This window comes from Bidens hawaiensis, unplaced genomic scaffold (genome assembly GCF_021521415.1).
Source record: "Bidens hawaiensis isolate Kalapana, Puna unplaced genomic scaffold, B.hawaiensis_p1.1 tig00035036_1, whole genome shotgun sequence".
NCBI lineage: Eukaryota > Viridiplantae > Streptophyta > Magnoliopsida > Asterales > Asteraceae > Bidens > Bidens hawaiensis.
In genome coordinates, this window is record NW_027496082.1 from 87402 (window position 1) to 109851 (window position 22450).

General features: G+C 33.2%; 2 protein-coding genes and 1 pseudogene across 3 annotated transcripts; all 3 read left to right on the plus strand.

The window, feature by feature from the left end:
* The first annotated feature begins 3429 nt into the window (after positions 1-3429).
* Positions 3430-6348, plus strand: LOC143586886 (triacylglycerol lipase 2-like). Its single transcript, XM_077068336.1, has 9 exons — positions 3430-3824; positions 4535-4642; positions 4711-4851; positions 4931-5041; positions 5136-5279; positions 5359-5399; positions 5486-5565; positions 5647-5742; positions 5989-6348. Exons 1-9 carry the CDS (start codon positions 3645-3647, stop codon positions 6306-6308), a joined length of 1221 nt encoding a protein of 406 aa, XP_076924451.1. The 5' UTR covers positions 3430-3644; the 3' UTR covers positions 6309-6348.
* A 4662-nt stretch (positions 6349-11010) lies between these two features.
* LOC143586883 (protein disulfide isomerase-like 2-3) lies at positions 11011-14894 on the plus strand. Its single transcript, XM_077068334.1, has 9 exons — positions 11011-11190; positions 12070-12228; positions 12373-12486; positions 12765-12928; positions 13027-13126; positions 13226-13402; positions 14122-14267; positions 14364-14510; positions 14614-14894. Exons 1-9 carry the CDS (start codon positions 11050-11052, stop codon positions 14771-14773), a joined length of 1308 nt encoding a protein of 435 aa, XP_076924449.1. The 5' UTR covers positions 11011-11049; the 3' UTR covers positions 14774-14894.
* Positions 14895-18255: 3361 nt separating this feature from the next.
* On the plus strand, positions 18256-22450 carry LOC143586887 (putative lipid-A-disaccharide synthase, mitochondrial; annotated as a pseudogene). The gene is made up of 9 exons (XR_013144780.1): positions 18256-18506; positions 18605-18704; positions 18771-18876; positions 18974-19197; positions 19292-19340; positions 19422-19660; positions 20607-20833; positions 20948-21120; positions 22023-22450. The product of XR_013144780.1 is annotated as a putative lipid-A-disaccharide synthase, mitochondrial (transcript).

Genomic DNA, 22450 nt, shown 5'->3' on the forward strand with positions numbered 1-22450 from the left:
TGCTGACGGATAGCTAATGACTTGTTGCTGATTGTTGAAAGATTGAACCATATCATACGCCAATGGATGATCGGGATGATCGGGATGATCTGATATGAGAAGCTATAAGTTGTTGGTTTGCTGAAAAGATTTAAAGATTGTCCGTCTACACAAGCCCGAAAATCATCAGTCAAGGGGGTGTCTGTTAGTGCACGATTTGTGACTGGTGATTTGCAGTTAAAATATTCAAGATTAAAGTATTCAATAGCTACGGAAAAGGGGGTCTCTGTTAATGCACGGAATTGTTGTCCGTAGCGATCGAATAAATTATATATAGTCTAGATTGTTTATTTATTGTAAAATGGCCATTCGCTATGGATTGTATAGCGAATGGGTCCAGTCGTTAGTGATCTAGGCTAGTTCGTTAAGTTTATAATCCCATTCGTTATGTAATATAACGAATGGAGGCTGGTTCGTTAAGTTATCATCATTCGTTATGGAATCATAACGAATGGAGTCTAATTCGTTTATGAAGATATAACGAATTAGACATAGATTAACGAATTGGAGCTTTGACCTATAAATAGGCATATCCATGCTCATTTGTAAATGTACATATTTACAGAGAGATCTAGATCTAAGTAATTATGCTCTCCATAAGTTATTTTCATCCACCATAATGTATTCACACTATTTATCAATAAACTATGTATTTAAAGTATTAATCGTTCATATTGTATAATCGGTGTATTGACGCGGCTAGATCCGTAACGGGTTCTATCACTTCATGTCTACCTAGGTTTGATGAACATGTATTGACTTGATTCTTGCTTTGGATGATTGTTTTGATTATGGTTTCAGTATATTAATAGTAAAGACTTGTTATTGCTTTCATGATGCATATGAGTGTTTATTATCTTGATTGATTGTTAACTATTGCTTCACATAGATCTTTTATCTCTTGATTTTGTTCTTTAGATATTAGGGTTCATGTTTAATCAATTACTTGGTGCTTTGATTATTATGATTGAATAGGCCTATTAGATCATAGAAGCTTGTTGATTGTCAATTAGGATTTTGAATGTTCTGTTGAACTCCAATAGCTATGAGGTGAGGAGTGGCTCGTGTGTCTTGGTCAATCGCAATCTAGGTTAGATTAGTGATAGTATTCTTGCTTGGTTATTGTGTTGATCCTTGTTCATGATGTCGTGTTTAGTTTATCAAGTTATCTAGGGTTTAGTGTTTCGTGAGATTGCTTTCCTGTGATAATATTAATTAACCCTAATTGATGACTTTGAGGAAATCAATCCAACTGATTGCTTAATAATCTAATAATTATTCTTTGGGATTTCGTTTGATTTGATCGAGGGTCCTTTAGGGTTTGTTAGAGGAATATATTTAGAGATCAGTTTCCATATCATGTTCGTTGTCCATTGCTTGATGATTGTTGATTCATAGGATTCTTACCTAGGTAGATTCCTTCTCTTATTTGTTTCAATCTTGTGTTTGATTGTTTGTTTCTAGTTTACTTGTTTATTTACTTTCTTAGTTTAATACTAGTTTAATAAAAACCCCCGTTAATCTTATTTAATAAATAGCTGTACTTTGCAATTGAGTTTAATTAGGTTAATTAACATAATTTATAGAGTAATGTGGGTTCGATATTCCGAACTTACTTAGCTTTAGTACAATTGATCGGTTCACTTGCCGGTGTATTGTGTAGTTGAGTCTTAAGTCTAGTTTTTATTACTTGTTTAATTTAGTTAATATTTAATTGATTGTTTTTAGCACATCAGTTATAGATTTTGGTCATTGTGTTTTTCAATTGATACTCATATTAAAGAAAATAATTAAAAACAAATATTACATCATTGTGTCTTTTTATTCGTCATCGTGTCTTTGTGCTCAAAATTTGTCTTTCTACTTATCATTTCGTTTTAGTCATTCTATAATACGTTCATTGTCTTTTGTTCGGAATGACATGTGACATTCATTTAATTTGAGAAAAAATAGTATTATATTCGTTGTGTATTACGTTCAGGTGATTGTGTAATATGTAGTTACGTTTAAGGTCATTGTGTTATATGTATTCATCATTGTGTTTTACGTTTTAGTTTATTGTGTAATATGCATTCATCATTGTGTTTTATGTATTAGATAATTTGTTAGTATTTTTCATTATATTTACATATCACTATTACACAACGGTGTTATTAGTACTTAAAAAACACAATGATGAGTTGAAAAGCACAATAACGAAAAAAGAACAATGGTAAGCAAAAAGACACAAGACATAATTTTTGTTTTCATTTTTATATAGCAAAATTGAACTCATGTTAAAGATAAAAATACGCTCTTTATTATGGTGATATTTTTTTTTAAATATCATATGAAAAACTTATAGGCGTTATAAAACGATTGGGGAATTAACATGTGATTTGCATGTGTGTAGAGAATATATGTACCGTTAATTTTATACCATTTTTTCTTTGATCTCCACTTGACATATGTCAATTAATTATGGTTTCTCACACTTCTCATTTTTATTGAATTTTATAGAATAACTCAACCTTACTAATAAAATGCAGGTGTTTTGATATTTGGTTGGCTAGCTTCTGGCTAGTATTTGGGATTTAATAAAATTGGCTGTAAAAAAAAACTATAAGAATAAAACACATATACTTATAATTACCTCTTATTTTAACAAACTTTAAATCTAATTATGTAAGTTTTGTTTTCAATCAAACAATGAAATGGTAATGAAAGTCAAAATACATTAAATAGTAAAAATGTATTTTCGAAACCAGATATATATTAATTTTAATTCCTTTATATATTTTAACCAAGAAAATATATTTTAATCATGAAACGATATGGGTGTGTATGGCCTAACCCTAGCTTGGAAAAAACTAGTAAATTTCAATTGTTACAAACTGGAAAATTTGCTTAATCTTTTAATTCACCAACGAATTTGTTGATGAAGTCGGCCCAACCCAAACAGTCTTGTTTGAGTCAATAATTAAGCCCAATATGAATCGTCTATTTTCATTATTTTGTCTCCTAAGTGATTTTTTTGTTCTGTTTTAAGTTTATACTTATAATTGTTACTTAGTAATTATTAAATTATTGTTTTAGTCATATATTTTTATTTATCTAAGTTTAAACGTGTAACATATGAATAAACAAAATAGTTAATAAGTAATGCAACATATAGAACGTAGTACCTTCTTAATATCCTTCGAACTTTACAACATATTTAGCTCGTCCAAAGGTAAAAATAAGATGAACCGATTCATGCGTATATATGGAACTTCACCCGTGATCATTCTAGCATAAAATTAACGGGTTAAACGGGTTGGGTAATGAGTTAATATAGGTATTTATGTATGGATTAAGTCATTAAGATACTATAATATACCATATAAAACATATGTATAGTCAACATAAAAAACTCAAATTATATTCAACATTGTTGATAAAGTTTACCCCTTGACCGTGGCTGCAACGAAATCTTGAGTGAAGACACATGGTTAAAGTTAAACATATGGTCCAAGAACAATAGACCGTCGTTTTAAACTATGGATTTTTATTTTGTCCTTGTATCAAAACCTTTCCTATAAAAGACATATGGGCATTCAATTCTATGTTGTGCCAAGTAAACAAACATGACTTATACAGTTACAACTACCCTTGTTATTTTTCTATACCTAATCTTGATCTCTAAAGCGGTACGCAACTTGAATTCAGTCAACAATCAAGACGAGTCGTCGTCATTGTTGGTTGATCAGGTTGGGATATGTAGCTTGCTAATCGAGACACAAGGCTACAAGTGCGAAGAGCATAAGGTATGTATTATGTTATGTTCATTTTATATGTGATCAACGCTAATGATAGGAACAATTAGGACAAGTAAGATGTTAAACATGTAAATTTATAGTCTTTTTATTTTTAACTTCAATTTCATCAATAACGTATTTACATATAAAACTATTTCAAAAATTTGAATAAAACTTTACGCGAATGTTAAACCATTTGCAACTTCTTTAGCTATGCTCCATATAGAACACAAGAAGAGGCTTGTGTATGTTCGTTGGTTTATCTTTAATCGAACAAATGAAGGGGCACTTATAAAAATGTATTTTCTTGTTCGCTTTTGTTCGTTAAAAGATGAACATTTTCAGCTATGCTCGTTTGCTAATATTCTAAACGAACACAAATGCAAAAATCCATATTATTCGATAGCTAATGGACCTAAACAAAGGTTTTGAAATCTATAGGGGTTCAAAAATCAAAAAATCAAACTGGTTGTAATCATTATCAGTAACAAATAGATATGGACACATATATAACGGCATAAGTTAACGAACATATATACATTGTGTTCATGGTCATTCGCTTGTTAAATACACATACTTTTTGTCAACCGATTTACTAAACGCTAGGTTCGTTTATACACCTACAATCATTCCTTAATCCTCATGATGAAAGAGTTGACTTTGTGTTCTCGATCTATGTTTAATACTTATGGTTGATAATACTACATGTTTTGTTTTAGGTGACAACAAAAGATGGCTATATACTTAGCATGCAACATATCCGGGGAGGACGTGGTGGTACAAAGCCTGACAAGCCACCGGTCTTGTTACAACATGGGGTTCTAATGGTAATTTTGTAACCCAACCGTTACACTAATACTTTCTTGAACAGAAACTGATGTTTTGGTTTTGGTAGGATGGTGGGACGTGGGTTCTAAACTCTCCCGACGAATCACTTGCTTTTATTCTGGCAGATAACGGGTTTGATGTATGGATAGCGAACACTCGTGGAACCAACTTTAGTCGTGGTCATACATCACTTGGTCCTAGTGATCCGGTACGTTATATTATCATGTCACATTTTCTTCATTGGGCCTCACTTTTATATTCTAAATCACTTGAATATTATTTTGTAGGCATACTGGGAATGGTCATGGGACGAATTAGTAGCGTATGATCTTCCGGCTTCAATCCAATTTGTGCATGATCAAACAGGACAAAATCTACATTATGTTGGTCATTCCTTGGTAAGTTTATAACTTTATATGATGCCTAAAGGTGTCACATGTTTTATAAATGTTGTAAAATGAGATGGTAAAGTGAAAAATAATATTCTTTTAGGGGACTTTGATCGCGTTTTCTGCATTTTCAAAAGACCAGACGCTGAGCATGCTAAGATCAGCCGTGTTACTTAGCCCCATCGCGTATTTGGGGAAAATGCCATCGGCTCTAGCTAGAGCTGGTGCCGATGCTTTCTTAGGCGAGGTAATGAAATCTGTCGCATTTTCTTATTTAAAAATTAAAACAACGTTTTAACGGCTAAATGAATTATTTTTTATAATAGACTTTATATTGGTTGGGTCTTCATGAGTTTGCTCCAAGAGGGTAAGAAAGATGCTTCCTTTTCAAGTTTATTTGTGACATATTTCACATAACCGTGTCGTTCTTACTCGATTGAATAATGAATACAGGGAAGCGGTTGCTGGTCTTCTAGGTAATATTTGCAAGATCCCTGGCAATGATTGCAGTGACTTAATGACGTCGTTTACAGGTACTAGTTTCCAACATTTATATAACTATATGCTTGTTACATTAAAAAACAACGTAAGTATAAGTTTTGTGGTGACTGTAGGACAAAACTGCTGTGTGAACTCTTCGATGACCGAAAAGTTTCTCGAGCATGAACCACAATCTACGTCGACTAAGAACATGATCCATCTCGCTCAAAGTAAATTCACTTTCTCTACTATAGGCTTATAGCATATTACACAAGTCTTCAGTGGTCATTAACACACAAAACCTATAGAATGAAACAATAAACCGTCAAACTGAATGAACCGATCAATTTACTTTGGGTTATGTGGTTCAATCCATTTCAACTATTTATGAACACTCCTCAATTAACTTGTTTATATGATGAGAATTTACTAAGCATTCATAAACTAATTTGCTTATTTGATGAAAATTTACGTAGTGATTCGCACTGGGACTATAACAATGTATGATTACGGGAATGCTGATGATAACGAAAACCATTACCATCAGTCGACTCCTCCTGTATACGACATGGGAAGCATCCCAAAAGACTTCCCGATGTACCTGAGTTATGGAGGGGCGGATGAGCTCTCTGACGTGCAAGACGTTAAGACGTTGCTCGAAAGTGTTAAGGATCACGACCCGGATAAGCTTGTTGTGCAATACAAGGAGGATTATGCACATGCTGATTTTGTATTTGGTGTAAACGCTAAAGAAGTTGTGTATGATCCTATGATGGTGTTTTTTAAAATGCATTAGGAATGTTACATGTGCAACATACATTTATTTCAATGTAAATTGATGATTTTTTTTTATAAAAATATAAATTTATCTATATGTATCATCCTACGCCCTGCTTGCGGTGCGCACATATAATGTATATATGTGTGAACCCTTGGGTGGGCAAAAGTAAAATTGCACTAATTTTGACGTTATTTTACTAATCACGTGAAAATAACGTTAAAAGTGGCAGAAGGTTAATCAGGCATCATGTGGTGGCGTTGATAGCCGAAAGACAAGGGCACATGCACCAATCAGCCGGTGTCCCGATGATTGAGTGTTATGTGTCTTATGTCCAAGGCTTGATTCAAAACTACTATCGAGCCGGGGGTCTCACCGGAAGCAGCCTCTCTATCCCTATGGGATAGAGGTAAGGCTGTCTACATCTTACCCTCCTCAGACCCTACCATAGCATTGCTATTGGTGGGATATACTGAGTACGATGATGATGATGATGATGATGATGATCTATATGTATCATCCAATAAAATTGTATACTGCAAGTTTACTTGCAATGACCACTAGTAATATTATTCTTCGTAAATGACTTTTACAAGTTTATGTTCTAACTTTCAAATACTTAACTTTTACAAGTATATACTAGTGCAGGTAGGATCAAATAGAAAATCATTTGTTTCTAAGAACAATAGGAACCAATTCTAAGGTGTCATATGGTATCTATCAAATTAATTAAAAAGGGCATTTTTGCATTTTTGATAATTGTTAGTTTTGGCAATTCCTGAATTTTTGCAACGAGTTATTTTTATATTAAATGAGAGTTATGATCTCCTTATCTACACTTGTAAAACTCGTTTAGCAAATTTTAATAAGAACATAACAATAATAAACATTATTGAAGATTTCAACGTCTATGATTTTCTTACATGATTGAGCTCTCTGCCATTTTAAACAAGTCGATGTTTTTGGTATAAAATGAGTTGTATAGTATAACCTGGTGTCTAAGACTCTAACCTGCATTTTTAAATTGTGTTCTTAAAGTATAAAATGTGCTGTTATAATATAAACCGTGCTGTCTATTTTATAAATATAAATTGTATTGTTATATTTTGTAAATATAAATTATGTTGTTATAACATAAACCGTGTTGGGGTCAAGTTATTCTACAAATGGTAACAAAAATGTGAAGTGTGAAAAGCCATAAATAATTGATATGTGTCAAGTGGGGACCAAAAAAAAGGGTATAGAGGTAATTGTACATATTTTCTCTCTCCACAGCAAGGCACATGTAAATACTCCTATCATTTTAGACTTTATAACTTTTTCGTATGATATTTTTAAAAAAAAAAAAAGTTCATCATAATAACAAGCGTTTTTTTATCTTTAATATGAGTATGATTTTTGTTATATAAAATTTTAAACAAAAATCACGACATTGTGTCTTTTTTCGTCATTGTGTCTTTTCGCACACCATTGTGTCTTTTCGCTTATTATTGTGTCTTTTTTCGCACACCATTGTGTCTTTTCGTACACCATTGTGTCTTTTCGCTTATCATTGTGTGTTTTTCGCACACCATTGTGTCTTTTCGCACACCATTGTGTCTTTTCGCTTATCATTGTGTCTTTTTCGTCATTGTGTTTTTTCGCACACCATTGTGTCTTTTCGCTTATAATTGTGTCTTTTTTCGTCATTGTGTCTTTTCGCACACCATTGTGTCTTTTCGCTTATCATTGTGTCTTTTTTCGCCATTGTGTCTTTTCGCACACCACTGTGTCTTTCCGCACACCATTGTGTCTTTTCGTTTATCATTGTGTCTTTTTTCGTCATTGTGTTTTTTCGCACACCATTGTGTCTTTTCGCACACCATTGTGTCTTTTCGTTTATCATTGTGTCTTTTTTTGTCATTGTGATTTTTCGCATACCATTGTGTCTTTTCGCTTATCAGTCTTTTTTCGTCATTGTCTCTTTTCACACACCATTGTGTCTTTTCGCTTATCATTGTGTCTTTTTTCGCCATTGTGTCTTTTCGCAAACCATTGTGTTTTTCCGCACACCATTGTGTCTTTTCGTTTATCATTATGTCTTTTTTCGTTATTGTGTTTTTTCGCACACCATTGTGTATTTTCGCTTATCATTGTGTCTTTTTTCGTCATTGTGTCTTTTCGCACACCGTTGTGTCTTTTCACACACCATTGTGTCTTTTCGCTTATCATTGTGTCTTTTTTAACAATTGTGTCTTTTTTCGTCATTGTGTCTTTTCGCACACCATTGTGTCTTTAACTTGAAACGTAAAACACAATGGTAAATACGTATTACCCAATGACCTAAAACGTAAAAAACAATGATGAATACGTATAACACAATGACCTAAAACGTAAGACACAATGGTGACTACGTATAACACAATGGCCTAAAATGTAAGACACAATAGTGAATATAATGACTTGAAACGTAAAACACAATGGAAACAACATATTACACAATGACACAATGAACAACAAAAAAACACAATTAAAAAACCCATTATTTTTTTTTATTTTTATATAAAAATATGATACTCATATTAAAGATAAAAAAACGCTTATTATTTTGGTGAATTTTTTTTAAAAAAATAATGTCATATGAAAAGGTTATGGACATTTAAAATGATGGGGGAATTGGCATGTGACTTGCATGTGGAGAGAGAAAATCAACAAAGGTATGTTATTACATTCATGCCATTTCCATCAATTTTTATTTATTAAATTAATCTCAGTCATTCAAATACAAGATCAATGGACTGGATTCTTTCTCACTCTTCTCATTTTTGTTGTCCTTTGTATTTTAACTTTACCCAACCGTGTTGTTCTAATTTAGAATATAAATTGTGTTGTTATAATATAAATTTTGTTGATCTAGTTTATAAATATAAGTTGTGTTGTTATAATATAAACCGTGTTGTCCTATTTTATATTATAAATCGTGTTGTTCTGTTGGTTCTATTTTAATATTAGTTATGTTGTTATAATTTATAATAAAAAATGTGTTGTTATAGTTTCTATTTCTATAAATACACATTTGTTTATGTTGTTATAATATAATTGGTGTTGTTCAATTTAAGAAATTATATGTAGCTTATAAATTAAGTATATGTTATAATTTACAAGTTTTCTTTATGGTATTTTACGAGACACTTGTTGAACTATTTTTTGAAACATTTTATCATGATTTTAAATTTAATTATACATTGATGTTGTTAACCACTCATTTAAGGTTGGACGAGTTTTGTGAGAAAATTATGGGAGTTTCTTGTAATTAAATAGCACAAATTACTAATACACCCCTGGTTTCATTTACGACCCCTTAGTTTACTAATTTGACCAGCAAATAAATCCTAGCCATTTATACTAAAAATGGACGTTTAGGATTACTAAAAATGGAAGTTTATACAATTGTATGTCTTCTTTTACGGTAAAACTAATTTAGATTCCAACATGAACATCCGTTATTAAAACCTAAGTGTTGAGGTTAAATAAATCATTAACAACGATAGATTAATGGAAGATCATATCATTTTATATTAAATTACCTTGATAGCTTAAATCAAAATTGATCATGGTTGCTAGTTCATAAGTTACTCTATAAAAATGGGGATTGGTAAATTTATTTAAAACGTTTTGAATGTTCCGGTTTTTCGGTTCCAAGTCCAGAACTGCCGGTTTTACCCGGAACCGAACCGGGAACCGATTAACGCAAATTCTGAGAACCAAGAACCGAACCAGTACACACATTAGTGGTTCTAAGGCACCGATTCGGTTTCGGTTCCTCGGTTCTGACGGTTCCGAACCGTTTTTTGTTCACCCATATGTTTGCTAAAGAAAACCTGTTCATAATTTTTTTTAACAAACCAATAATAAAAAGTAAAACCATTATGGACTTGTGTAAATTTAGCCTCTTAACTTTTAGGCTATTCTAAGTTAGCTCCCTTCAAGTTCTAAACTGTTATAACTTGATCCTAACATTTTCTTTTGCTAAACTTTTTTATTTTGCAATTTAGCCCGCTAAAGTATTAATGGTTTTAACTTGTTCCTCAAAATTTTTTTTCCTTTTCTTTTTGTTACTATTAATATATTTAAGTTATTGATTCTTTTTTAATGGTTAACTTACCAAAAAAAATTAAATTTTTTAGTATCTCATTACGACATGTTTGTTTCATGTATGCCTTAAAACAAATGTGTATTCGCACTAAAGTATATAAGTTTTGTTGAAAACATAGTTGTATTTGCAATAAAGTATCTTTTATGTATTGCAAGCTATATACAGTAGTTACAAGTTATATATCGAGCGCCAATACTGCGTTGATACCTGATACCGACCAAGTTTTGTTATATTTAGATAACCATTTTTTGTTGTATCGAACATGATAATCATTATAATAATACGTCCTTACATCATCATTTAAAATTTCGGGCCCATATTGAGTTTCTCAAAACACGTGAAGGATTGACCAAATCACCTGCGTACACGTATAACATAGACTGGTAACAATTAGTTATGTGTCATCAGCCAATCTCGTCGGTCCACGTTGCAGATCCTTCAAAAATTACATGTCAATCTGACGTGTCTCACTTTCATTGGCTAAACCACGTATCGCTCGTCCACGGTATCCAACACAGAAGGGGGTTTTCTACTCTGCACCCGCAAGGTTTTTAGCTTTGTCTTCGTCTTCGTCTTCGTCTGTTCATTACGTTACATCTCCACTCTGTGCGCGTGTAAAACACCATGGATCACTCATCAAAAGCGTTGATCTGGATTCCGCTATCGTTATTATTATCAATTAGTTTAAATTTAAATATCGCTGATGCATTATACGGTGCATCATCACCGGTTCTTCAGCTCACTCCGTCTAATTTCAAGTCTAAGGTAATCTAATCAATGAGTTTATGATTTTATTATAACTTAGTTCAAATTTAGGTCAATTTCATTGTTTACTATGATTTACGCCTTCTGAATTTCATTTCGTGTTTGTAATTGATATTAGATCGGATTTTGTTATGATTTATATAACAAACGGCCTAATATATAGTGTTGTAGTAGTAGACTAGTAGCTGGGGGGGACTAGTCATTAATCAGGGTTAAATGAGAATAATATTAATCCGGGATTAATCAAAGCCTAGTCTGGATTTTTTCAACAACGTCATCATATCACAGGCCATTGCTAAACTTGTAGAATGTTTTAGATCGCCTGATAAGGTGTTTTTGGAAACTGTGCCATATGCTATCTAACTAATCTATTAAAGCAAAACATGTTTTCCACATGACTTTCAAATATGTCATCCACATTGAAATTATAATTGTTTCATATGCTGTGACATATACTTCATGTTTGATTTCATATATAACTTGTATCGAATATGCACACTTTTTTTTTATTGACATTATATCATTTTATAGCCCGTGTAATACACGGGTTACTAATCGAGCTTATTATATAGGGGCAAGCTATTGTAGATAGGACGCTTAACGAGTGTACAAAGTATTGAATATAGATTGCCTGTTGCCTTAATTATTTTTACATGTTGCATAATTTTTTGTATGTAATTGGTTAACTTTTATGCGTAATTACTTATTTTGTGTTGCATTATTATGACACGGAATGCTTTTGTACACTTTGAACGCTAAGCGTCCTTTGTATTGGATCCTTTACCTTATTATGTGACAATATTTTCAGACTGTTCGGTGAAAGGAATTTTAGATCTATACGGTTTTGATTGGTAACTAATTGTGATATTGATGTTACAGGTCTTAAATTCGAATGGTGTTGTTTTGGTTGAGTTCTTCGCACCATGGTGTGGTCACTGTAAAGCTTTGACCCCACAGTGGGAGAAGGCAGCTACCGTCTTGAAAGGTGTGGCAACTGTGGCAGCTCTTGATGCTGATGCACACCAGGCTCTTGCTCAGGTCTGTATTTGTCGGTTAACATTTTATGATTGGCTCTTGTTACCAGCAAGAAACTTTTGTGTTTCAAGTTTCCTTAAGTATCTATTGGTATGATAAATTGATCATCCATTCATGTCTTAACTTTTTTTCATTTGCTTTCTGCAGGAATATGGTATCAAAGGATTTCCAACAATTAAAGTATTTGTACCTGGAAAGCCACCTATTGATTACCAAGGAGCTAGGGAAGCAAAACCTATAGCAGAATTTGCACTCCAACAGGTCATCATATTGAAATTAAAGTTTGACATCCGTTATAGAAAAACCTTGCCTTTCTCTATTTCTGTACAAAGATATATGTTATTAAATAAATTAACTGTTAGGATCCTCGCTAAATTTTGACAAGAATGTGTATGTTGGTAGATTGATATAAGTCCCCATGAATCAACATCATTCACAATTATTTCGTTACAAGTTAAACCCCGTTGTGCCTGTTATCTGTAATTTCTATATGCATGCTGTACTGTTTGAAGTATTCATAGATGGTTTATAATGCGCAGGTCAAGGCACTCCTCAAGGAGAGGTTAAGTGGAAAAACAACAACAGGATCTGGATCAAGTGAGAAATCAGAACCAAGTGCCTCAGTTGAACTGAATGCACGCAATTTTGATGAACTGGTTGTTAAAAGTAAAGATCTTTGGATGGTGGAATTCTTTGCACCATGGTAGTTATTATGCTCTGGAGTTTTTTATTTAGCACAGTATCTACCAAATTCTCTTATTTGGTTATTGTATCACATTGAAATAACTACTGCACTTTCAGGTGTGGGCACTGCAAGAAGCTTGCTCCCGAATGGAAGAAGGCTGCAAAGAACTTGCAGGGGAAGGTTAAACTTGGTCATGTCAACTGCGATGATGAGAAGGTAATCTTGAATTTGGATTCTTGGTGTTAAACCAATATTATACCATATTATCACCATTTACAACTCGGTTATCTTGTACTGATGGATTATGGTTTTCAGTCGTTAATGAGCAGATATAAGGTGCAAGGTTTCCCCACTATTTTGGTGTTTGGTGCAGACAAAGAGAATCCAGTCACTTATGAAGGAGCAAGAACTGCCTCAGCAATTGAGTCATTTGCGCTTGTTCAACATGAAACAAATGTAGCCCCTCCTGAAGTGACAGAGTTGACTGGCCCAGTAAGTTGGTCAATTCTTTAGTTAATGCCACATTTTCTCTTTTCATTCTTGAAAATTTATGAAACAACAGCAATAGTAGTGTTAAATATACATTAGATAATTAGTATTAGGTTTTAATTGTGTTTAGCCCAGGGGCCCGAGTTAGGTTCCACAAGGGTTTGTTTCCTATATTGAGGGTTCCCCCCTTCATTGAAATTATGGTCTAGGCTTGTAAACAAACCGAATGAAAACTTTAAACCAACAATTAAAAGAACGTGGCTTTCTTGTTTGTGTTCATTCGTTAAGAAAATGAACATGTTTATGTTCATGTTCGTCTATGTTTGTTCGTTAACAGTATAACAAACGTTTCACGAACATAAACGGACGAACATAACTGAGCTAAAACCAATACACAACAATGTGTTGTGCCTAAATAGTTATTAAAACTATACTAAATTGTAATGGGCCTACAAAATTTAAGTGAATATATTAAAGAACGAACTTGATCAAACGTAAACTAACGAACATGAATGAACATAAATAAACGAATAGAAACGTGTTTAAATGAATGAACGTCCTTGAACATAATTGAATGACAAGGCATGTGTTCATGTTTTTTTGTTTATAAAACAAACCAATACAACGAACTTCGCGCAGAATGGTTTACTGAACGTTCGGGTCTTTTACTTGCCTAAGTATGCCACTTGGTTAAAAATTAAGATATAATATTCTTGTTGTAGGTTGTAATGGAAGAGAAATGCGGTTCAGCAGCCATTTGTTTTGTGGCCTTCCTCCCCGACATTTTGGACTCAAAGGCAGAGGGAAGGAACAAGTATTTAGATACACTACTATCAATTGCAGAAAAGTTTAAAAGGAGTCCATACAGGTAAAATACAAACTTCCATTTCTTTTATGTTATTAAATTTGGTTATATATTTTTGGGAGAATGATAAACTTATCGGTCTGGTAAAACGTGTGGCAGCTATGTATGGGCTGCTGCAGGTAAGCAACCCGAACTTGAGAAGCACGTTGGTGTTGGTGGTTATGGGTACCCGGCTTTGGTGGCTTTGAACATAAAGAAAGGTGCATACGCCCCACTAAAAAGTGCATTTGAACGAGACCAAATCATGTAAGTTTTTCTTTGTCTTGTAATCTCATTGTTCATTTGATCCGTTAGATACAATGTAGAGTGCACATTGACCCGTTTTATGATTATTTGTTTGAATTGGCAGAGAATTTGTGAAAGCGGCTGGACTGGGTGGAAAGGGTACTCTGCCACTAGACGGGACACCGACAATAGCGACAACAGAAGCTTGGGATGGTAAAGATGGAGAGATATTAGAAGAAGATGAGTTTTCTCTGGAAGAACTTATGGGCAATGATGAACTGTGAGAGGCTAGAGAGTGAGGATATTTGTTAAAAAAAGGACTTTTTTGACTTGACAGAGTTTCTGATTCAATTGTTATTGTGTTGAAGCAATATCAAACTTGTAACGTGTTAACTCTGCTGGTAATTTTAGTGGTGTCTTTGAAAAACGTCACCCATTAATGTTTTATTTGTTAGAAATTAAGTTACGAGGAGCAATGCTAGATTACCCCAGTCTTGATTCCCACCCATGATCGATATTCTGGCCAACCGTGTGATCCGTTATGGTTTACCACTATTATTTTGACCATAAAGTACGGGGCAAAACACCCTGAAAGTAAACGACCACCAAACTGTGAAAAGTTAACACCATTTAGTTTTGGAAAGTGGACTTTTATCTAACTGGTTTACTTGTCAGCCCGTGTGGCATTATATATGATTTTGAAATACAAAGGTAGCTTTATGGGTTAAGTAACTCCCTATTAATAGGATTAGCATGGTACTACTATTAGACATGTAATTGTGTCATCTACAAATGCGACTATGATGTAACCAAACATTATTATGTAACCTTATATCTTAGTTAGGGCTGTAAACGAACCGATCGAACACGAACAAGGTCTTGTTAATGTTCATGTTCGTTCGTTAAGAAAATATTGTGTTCACGAACATTTACCGAACAAGATTTTATGTTCGTGTTCGTTCATTAAAAAAATTAATGTGTTCACAAACAGGTTCACGAACACAAACGAACACAAATAAAATCGGTAGAGGCTAGAGAATAAGACTGATGTATTCATCAATGTGAATATTGAAAGCCCGTAAATGAATCGAATGAACACGAAAAAGGGCATATTCGTGTTCATTCATTTAACTTTATAATTAATCGAACAAATATTTATGTTCATGTGCGTTTATTTAAAAATGGACATTTGTGTTCGCTTATGTTCGTTTGTTTAAAATATAAACAAAATAACTAAACAAAGATAAACGAACATAAATAAACATATATGAACCAATGTGAATGAACACAAACAAACTTAAATCTTAAATGAACACCAATTAACAAATAAATTTTTTTTAAGCAGATGACATATCCCGATAATATTTAATTATTTTCTATTAATTCATAAACGAACGTTCATGAACATAAATGTACGAACGGAACATGTGTTCATGTTCGTTCATTTAATTAAACGAACACAAATTTTGTGTTCATGTTCATTCGTTTATTAAATAAACGAACATAAACGAACTTCCCGCCGAACGGTTCACGAACAGTTCACCGAACGCTCGGTTCGTTTACAGGCCTATATCTTACAATATTATCTAATACAAACATTATTCCTGGTATTGATTTCCGAAAACTAATTAATATCAACACTCATACCATCTACAACAATAATCACATAATCACCACATCACATACCATACTTCTCATAAACCTCACTTTCTTCTACAACAAACCTTTACAAACCTCATTAAAAAATATTAAATGTGTGTGTATGTGAGAGAAGGAGATAGAAAGTGGGGCCACCATGGTGTCCGACAATCTCACCACACAAACTTTACTACACGACAATGAAGTTTGTGTCTTCCTTGTCCACTTGATGTCACCTAAATTCAAACATTGAAATTTAAAGCTTGTTATAGATGCTCTTATATTGACTTAAGTAACATTCACATTTAAATATTACTCAATAAGCTCATAAACAAGTTATAAGTTTAGCTAATTCACTAACTTCCATTGTTGGAGGAAGTTAACATAAAACATTGTTAGTTATTTAACCTTTGCAGCCTCAAGTCTCCAACCACATTAAAAAGAGGAGTAGAATGCAATAACAATTTGTAAACGAGCTGAATGAACACGAACACTTAACCGAAAAATATTTGGTGTTCATGTTCGTATAAATAAAAAATGAGCATGTCTCATGTTTGTTTATTTATAATCTAAACGAACAGTTTACAAACATAAATGAACATAATTAAACAAAGATAAAAACATGATTGAACATATATGAACATACTTAAATAAGCACAAACAAGCATAAAGGAACACACTTAAACGAACACCAATAGAAATAAATGAGCACGGTTAAATGAACATATATTAAACAAATATAAACAAATATGAATAAACGAAGATATACGAGCATTCACAAACATAAATGAACGAACGAAACATGTCATGTTCGTTCGTTTATTAAATAAACAAACATAAACGAACTTTTCGCTAAGCAGTTCACTAAACGGTTGGTTTGTTTACCAGCTTAAGTAAAATATGTTTGAGATTGCTTAATTTAGGGTGTGTTTGGGATTCCTTATTTTCCTCTCCTTATGACTTATGATGGTTAAATAAGTCCTTTTTGTGTTAACAAAGTGTTTGGGAACACATAAGGTCTTTTCTATTTCTCCTTATCAACAAAGCCAAAATAAGGATTTTCAATAAGTTGGAGTTTGCTAACTTATCTTCTTATAGGATTAGAATACCCATTTCACCCTTCCAATTTGCATTCCACCCATTGCTTGCTTATGTCCTTTTTGGTCATTTAAATCACTAAGTTAAACCAAACACCTTTTAAACAATAACTTATTGTCTTATGTTAATCAAAACACTTTTTTGGAAACTCCTTATTAAAAAGCCGTAAGAAATTTTCAACTTATCACATAAAAAGTCCTTTTTACCTTAAACACTCCCAAACACACCCCTTAAAACAACTTATTAAGTTACGAAAAAGATGAAAAGTTGTAGGAAATCATAAATTAGGTTCAAGCATAGGACTGAATTTGAGTTTTTGAATAAGCATCGGCAGGAGTCGACACTTCACCTCCATTCTCCGCAACCGAAGACGCCGTCGTTTGTATCACCTCCGTTCAGGTTGAATATATAATTACGCACACACACACAATGTATGATGATGCAGCGTGCATTTTAAGTTAACCACAACTTCATTAGATTTTCACACGAAGATACAGTGCATTTTGTTAAGTAACTGTATGCCTAATTCTTTCATTCTGAAAAAGATAGATATATATATATATATATATTTGTTTTTACTGTTCCAAGTCAAAGCAATTTCTCCAAACTCATGAAAACCTGAAATAAGCACATTTATCATTTAATTTAATTATTTGTCTAGGTTAGAAATTAGTGCAAATATAATATGATCTGTTTTCGATGTAGTAGTAGCAGTAGCAGTAGTAGTGCATCCTTCTATCTCATTAAAATGGAGGAAGTTTAAGTTATGAAAAAAATAAAAAAAAATTAGTCATAACTTGACCTAGATATACAACAGGTTAATTATCAGCTTTGAAATCGATATTTGTTTTGACTATGAGAGGATATGTACATGGATTTATAAACAAGTGCTGTAACCGTAAATGAACACCAACACCGTAATGCCGTTTATGTTAAATTTCTCAATGTTTATAACTCCTGAGTCGTGATTTGCTTAAAATATTATGTTTTCATAATGTTAATCTTGATCAATCTGAGCTCTGTTATGCAGTAAACCCACATCATAATGTTGCTAAAAATGATGCAAAGTCAAAACAGAAGAACCCCTTTGTTCTTTTTACCAACAGTTAGAAAATATTTCTCCACTTCCAGCCAATCTGCTGTTGATCTGGCTTCCAAAGACGGGGAAATGAGGGTCTTTTTAGTAGCAGGAGAAGTTTCTGGAGATGCAATCAGTTCTCGTCTCATAGCTGCACTGAAAAAGCTTTCACCGTACCCTATACGCATCAGTGGTGTTGGAGGGTAAACCTTCATAACTTCATAAGCATCAGATTCTAACATTTATTATTTACCATTGCTTATTGATAATTAAGCATATAATTTGATTTTGTCATTATCAGATCTATGATGGAAAAACAGGGATTAAAATCCGTTTTCCCAATGGAAGATATTGCGGTGATGGGGATCTGGGAGTTGTTACCGCATCTAAAAAAGTTGCAGGTACTTTTTCACAATATAGTACTGTAATTGTAGTTCATTAAATGAAATAAAACTTCAATTTTGCAGGTTAGATTGAAGGAAACAGTTGAAGCTGCAATCTCGTTTCGTCCTCATGTTGTAGTGACAATTGATTCCAAGGGATTTTCGTTTCGTCTTTTAAAACAGTTGAAGTGTAATTCATCTAACCATCTAACATGTGTTCAAATACACGCTTAAAATTTAATATATAATATTTATGATGTAGGACAATGGGTAAATGTTTTTTGCAGCTAGATATTGCCATCAAGGATCTACCGCCCCTTTACACTTTCATTATGTTGCACCGTCTTTTTGGGCCTGGAAAGGGGGTGAAGAAAGACTTAGTGGGCTTTCTGAGATTGTGGATCATGTGTTGTGCATTCTACCGTTTGAAGCGGAAGTTTGTAAATCTCGTGGTGTACCTGCAACTTTTGTGGGCCATCCTGTTCTAGAAGATATTCAAGAACCAAATTTGGTACACGTGTATCTCAAGTTTTTTTTTTCTTTATAGCCTATTATGTTATTCGGTTTGTAGTGTCATAATCCATGACTTTACTGTAATGTCAAAGGTGCAAGGAAATGCTGACTTGTTTCGGAGGGAAAATGGAATCTCTTCAGGTGAACTAAAAAAGATTTCATTTTTATATAGGAATGCATGAATTGATCTGTTATTTGATATTTTGCTGCGTTTGACACAAGGGTCAACAATATTTACCTTGCTTCCTGGGAGCAGATTACAAGAAGTAACCCGTATGCTTCCGATTTACTCAAAAACCATTGATCTTATAAAAGACTCTGTTGAAGACCCGACTACAGTGATCCACGTGGCACCTAACCAACATGTGCAAAACTACATCAAAAAAGATTTGGATGAGTGGACCGTGCCTGTTGTACTGGTTCCTGGAGGATCTTCACGTACAAAGTATAATGCATTTACTGTAAGTTTTACTATTCTTTATTCAAAATTATATACAAAAACATATCATTTTTTTTTCTCAGTAAGATGATATTAACATGTATAACTTCATGGACACTCTTGCTATCAGTCTCAAGCTGATTTCGAGTAGGGGTGTCGAATCGTGTTGGGTTGGTGTGTTTCAGGTTGGTGAGTTAAATTTTAAACCTGAAGACGACCCATATGTTATTGGTGTCAAAGACATCAACCGTAACCCGAACACACTTAATACAACCCCATTCAACCATATTTATCTAAACGAGTTATAATGAAGCTGTAAACATGTTAAAGGGGTTGGAGGGCTGTAATAAATGGGTTAAACAGGTCGTTCGCAGGCTGGTGGGTCAATTTGTTTAGTTAAATGGGTTAAACATGTCAACTAAAACAGAACATGATCCATTTATTAAGTGGGTTTGATATTCGACCCAAAACCTAATTATTTTTGTGTCGTGTCAGGAATTATCTCTACGGGTGTAAACGAGCCAAGCCACTCATGAGCTACTTGAGCTCGGCTTACTAAAAGCTCAAATCAAGCTGAGCTTAAACGAGTTCGAGCCTAAATATAAGCTTGTATAATGTACGGGCCCGATCTTCCCTTATTGAGCTCGAGCTGGCTTGCAAGCCTAAACGAGCTTATAATTTATATCTAATATATATATATCTGTATAATAATTATTATATTTAAATTATGATAAAAATAACTAAATAATATATATTATGTTGTATATATAAATATTTTAATTATAAATATATACAAAAGTATTAAAAAATGTATATAAGTTAACTTATAAATAGTAAACAAGCAGAGATTGAGCTTGAAGAAACTACTCACTAGCCGAGCTTTAGCTTTGACGAGCTCGTTTACACCCCTAATTATCACCCTAATTTTGAGTAATAGAATATTAGAATGTGAACATTATGTTAGGCAGGCAAGCAAGGTGCCATTATGCACATCAGGAACTGCTGCACTGGAGCTGCATCTTTCACGATTGCCATGTGTTGTAGCTTATCGGGCCCATTTCCTAACCGAATGGGTAATACGTTACAAAGCTAAAATACCTTACATTTCCCTCCCTAATATCCTTCTTAATTCACCACTAATTCCTGAAGCCCTGCTTCGTGAATGCACGCCCACAAGGCTTGCATCATTGCTAATGTAAGATCCTGTTACATATCATCTAAAACTTTTATAAATAATTAGTACGTCAAATACGATTATAAAAATTATATTGTTTCAGTAATGATCTAATTTCTTGAATGAAATGATTTGGAAATTAATGCATAATGAAGGAGTTCGGGAAGAACAGGTTTTTGCAGCTGAGAAGGTTAGGCAACTGTTATCTCCACCACTGGCACGAGTTGGTGGCGGTGACCTGGATTGCAAGGAATCGAGTTTTGATAACTCGCCAAGTTTGATAGCAGCTCGGACGGTTTTATACCATTGCAATGAGAAACTTAATGCCTAAAGGCATTTGTTGGACTATACATTTTGAAATTTTTTTAAATGGTAAAGGAGTCTTTCTTTACTCTCTGTCTCTGTTCATATATATAATATATATGAATTAGTTACACGTTTGGTCGTTACGGATTTAATACATTTTGGAAGTTACGTGTTTAGTCCAATAATTTTCAGACGGGTAAGACCGATGTCCCCTGGTCAAGATGGGTGCTATCTTTTTCTGTTAATTGAGTGTGAAATGATCAAAATACCCCTCTACTATAAAAATAGAAAAAATAAGCATCAAAGCTAGAATATGTGTATATATTATATTGTAGCGGGCCCGCAATTTAATATATTAGATCTTTTAAGGTTTTTGTTTTCTATTTTTATTAGTAAGGGTATTTTGGTCACTTGACACTCAGTTAACAATAAAATATAACACTAAATATGTAATTTCCAAAAACCATAAATCAAATCCATATAATATGAGTAAACTACAAAGACCAACCATGTAACTGATCCTAATATATATAATATATTTAATGGTTAAAAAGATATAACACTAAATATGTAATTTCCAAAAACCATAAATCAAATCCATATAATATGAGTAAACTACAAAGACCAACCATGTAACTGATCCTAATATATATAATATATTTAATGGTTAAAAAGTTTGGTATCATATTATAAGGAAAACCATTGAATTGAAGTTCAATAACCATCAGAATTTTGAATCATTTTCAGCCATAAATCACTCTTATAAATTCCTTAACTAGTTTCTTCACAATTAGAAAAAAAAAGTTAAAAACAATAACTTTTGAAAAAGATAACAAACTGACAATGGGAAAGATGAGTTTTGTTTGTCTTACAGTCATGCTCATATCTTCAATCCTGATTCTAGGAATCGAAGCTGCGGGTCCTGCATGCGACCCGACAGACCCCAATTGTGTGATTACTCCCTCCCGAAAGAAACCCAGAATCGTCGAAGGCACGAAAGACGACGCATATGCTGAAAGAATAAAAGACAAAGACGGCAGACCTGAAATCGTTGTAGTTGGTCACTAATTTAGCTTTCATGTCGTGTGTTGATTCGTACACATTCTTCTCTTTTTTTCGCCGTTTTTATTTTCATTTTTTGAATTATGTGAACACATTTTAATACCCAAATCCAATGTCATAGTTTTGTATCAAGTTGTTCAGATTTAGTTATATACTTAGCTACTCAAATTCAATGATTTTTCTTTCTGGTAGATTTACTAGTGCTTTGTAAACCATCATACGATTATAGTGGCGAGTTTTAGGATAAGTCGATAATACTCATGTTTACGA

Bases quoted from the DNA above. Each gene is read 5' to 3' on its own strand.
- LOC143586886 (XM_077068336.1), top strand. From the start codon at position 3,645: ATGACTTATACAGTTACAACTACCCTTGTTATTTTTCTATACCTAATC. The intron at 5,280-5,358 runs GTAATGAAATCT...TTTTTATAATAG, and splicing joins CCGATGCTTTCTTAGGCGAG to ACTTTATATTGGTTGGGTCT. The intron at 5,400-5,485 runs GTAAGAAAGATG...TAATGAATACAG, and splicing joins CATGAGTTTGCTCCAAGAGG to GGAAGCGGTTGCTGGTCTTC.
- LOC143586883 (XM_077068334.1), top strand. From the start codon at position 11,050: ATGGATCACTCATCAAAAGCGTTGATCTGGATTCCGCTATCGTTATTA. The intron at 13,127-13,225 runs GTAATCTTGAAT...TATGGTTTTCAG, and splicing joins TCAACTGCGATGATGAGAAG to TCGTTAATGAGCAGATATAA. The intron at 13,403-14,121 runs GTAAGTTGGTCA...TTCTTGTTGTAG, and splicing joins TGACAGAGTTGACTGGCCCA to GTTGTAATGGAAGAGAAATG.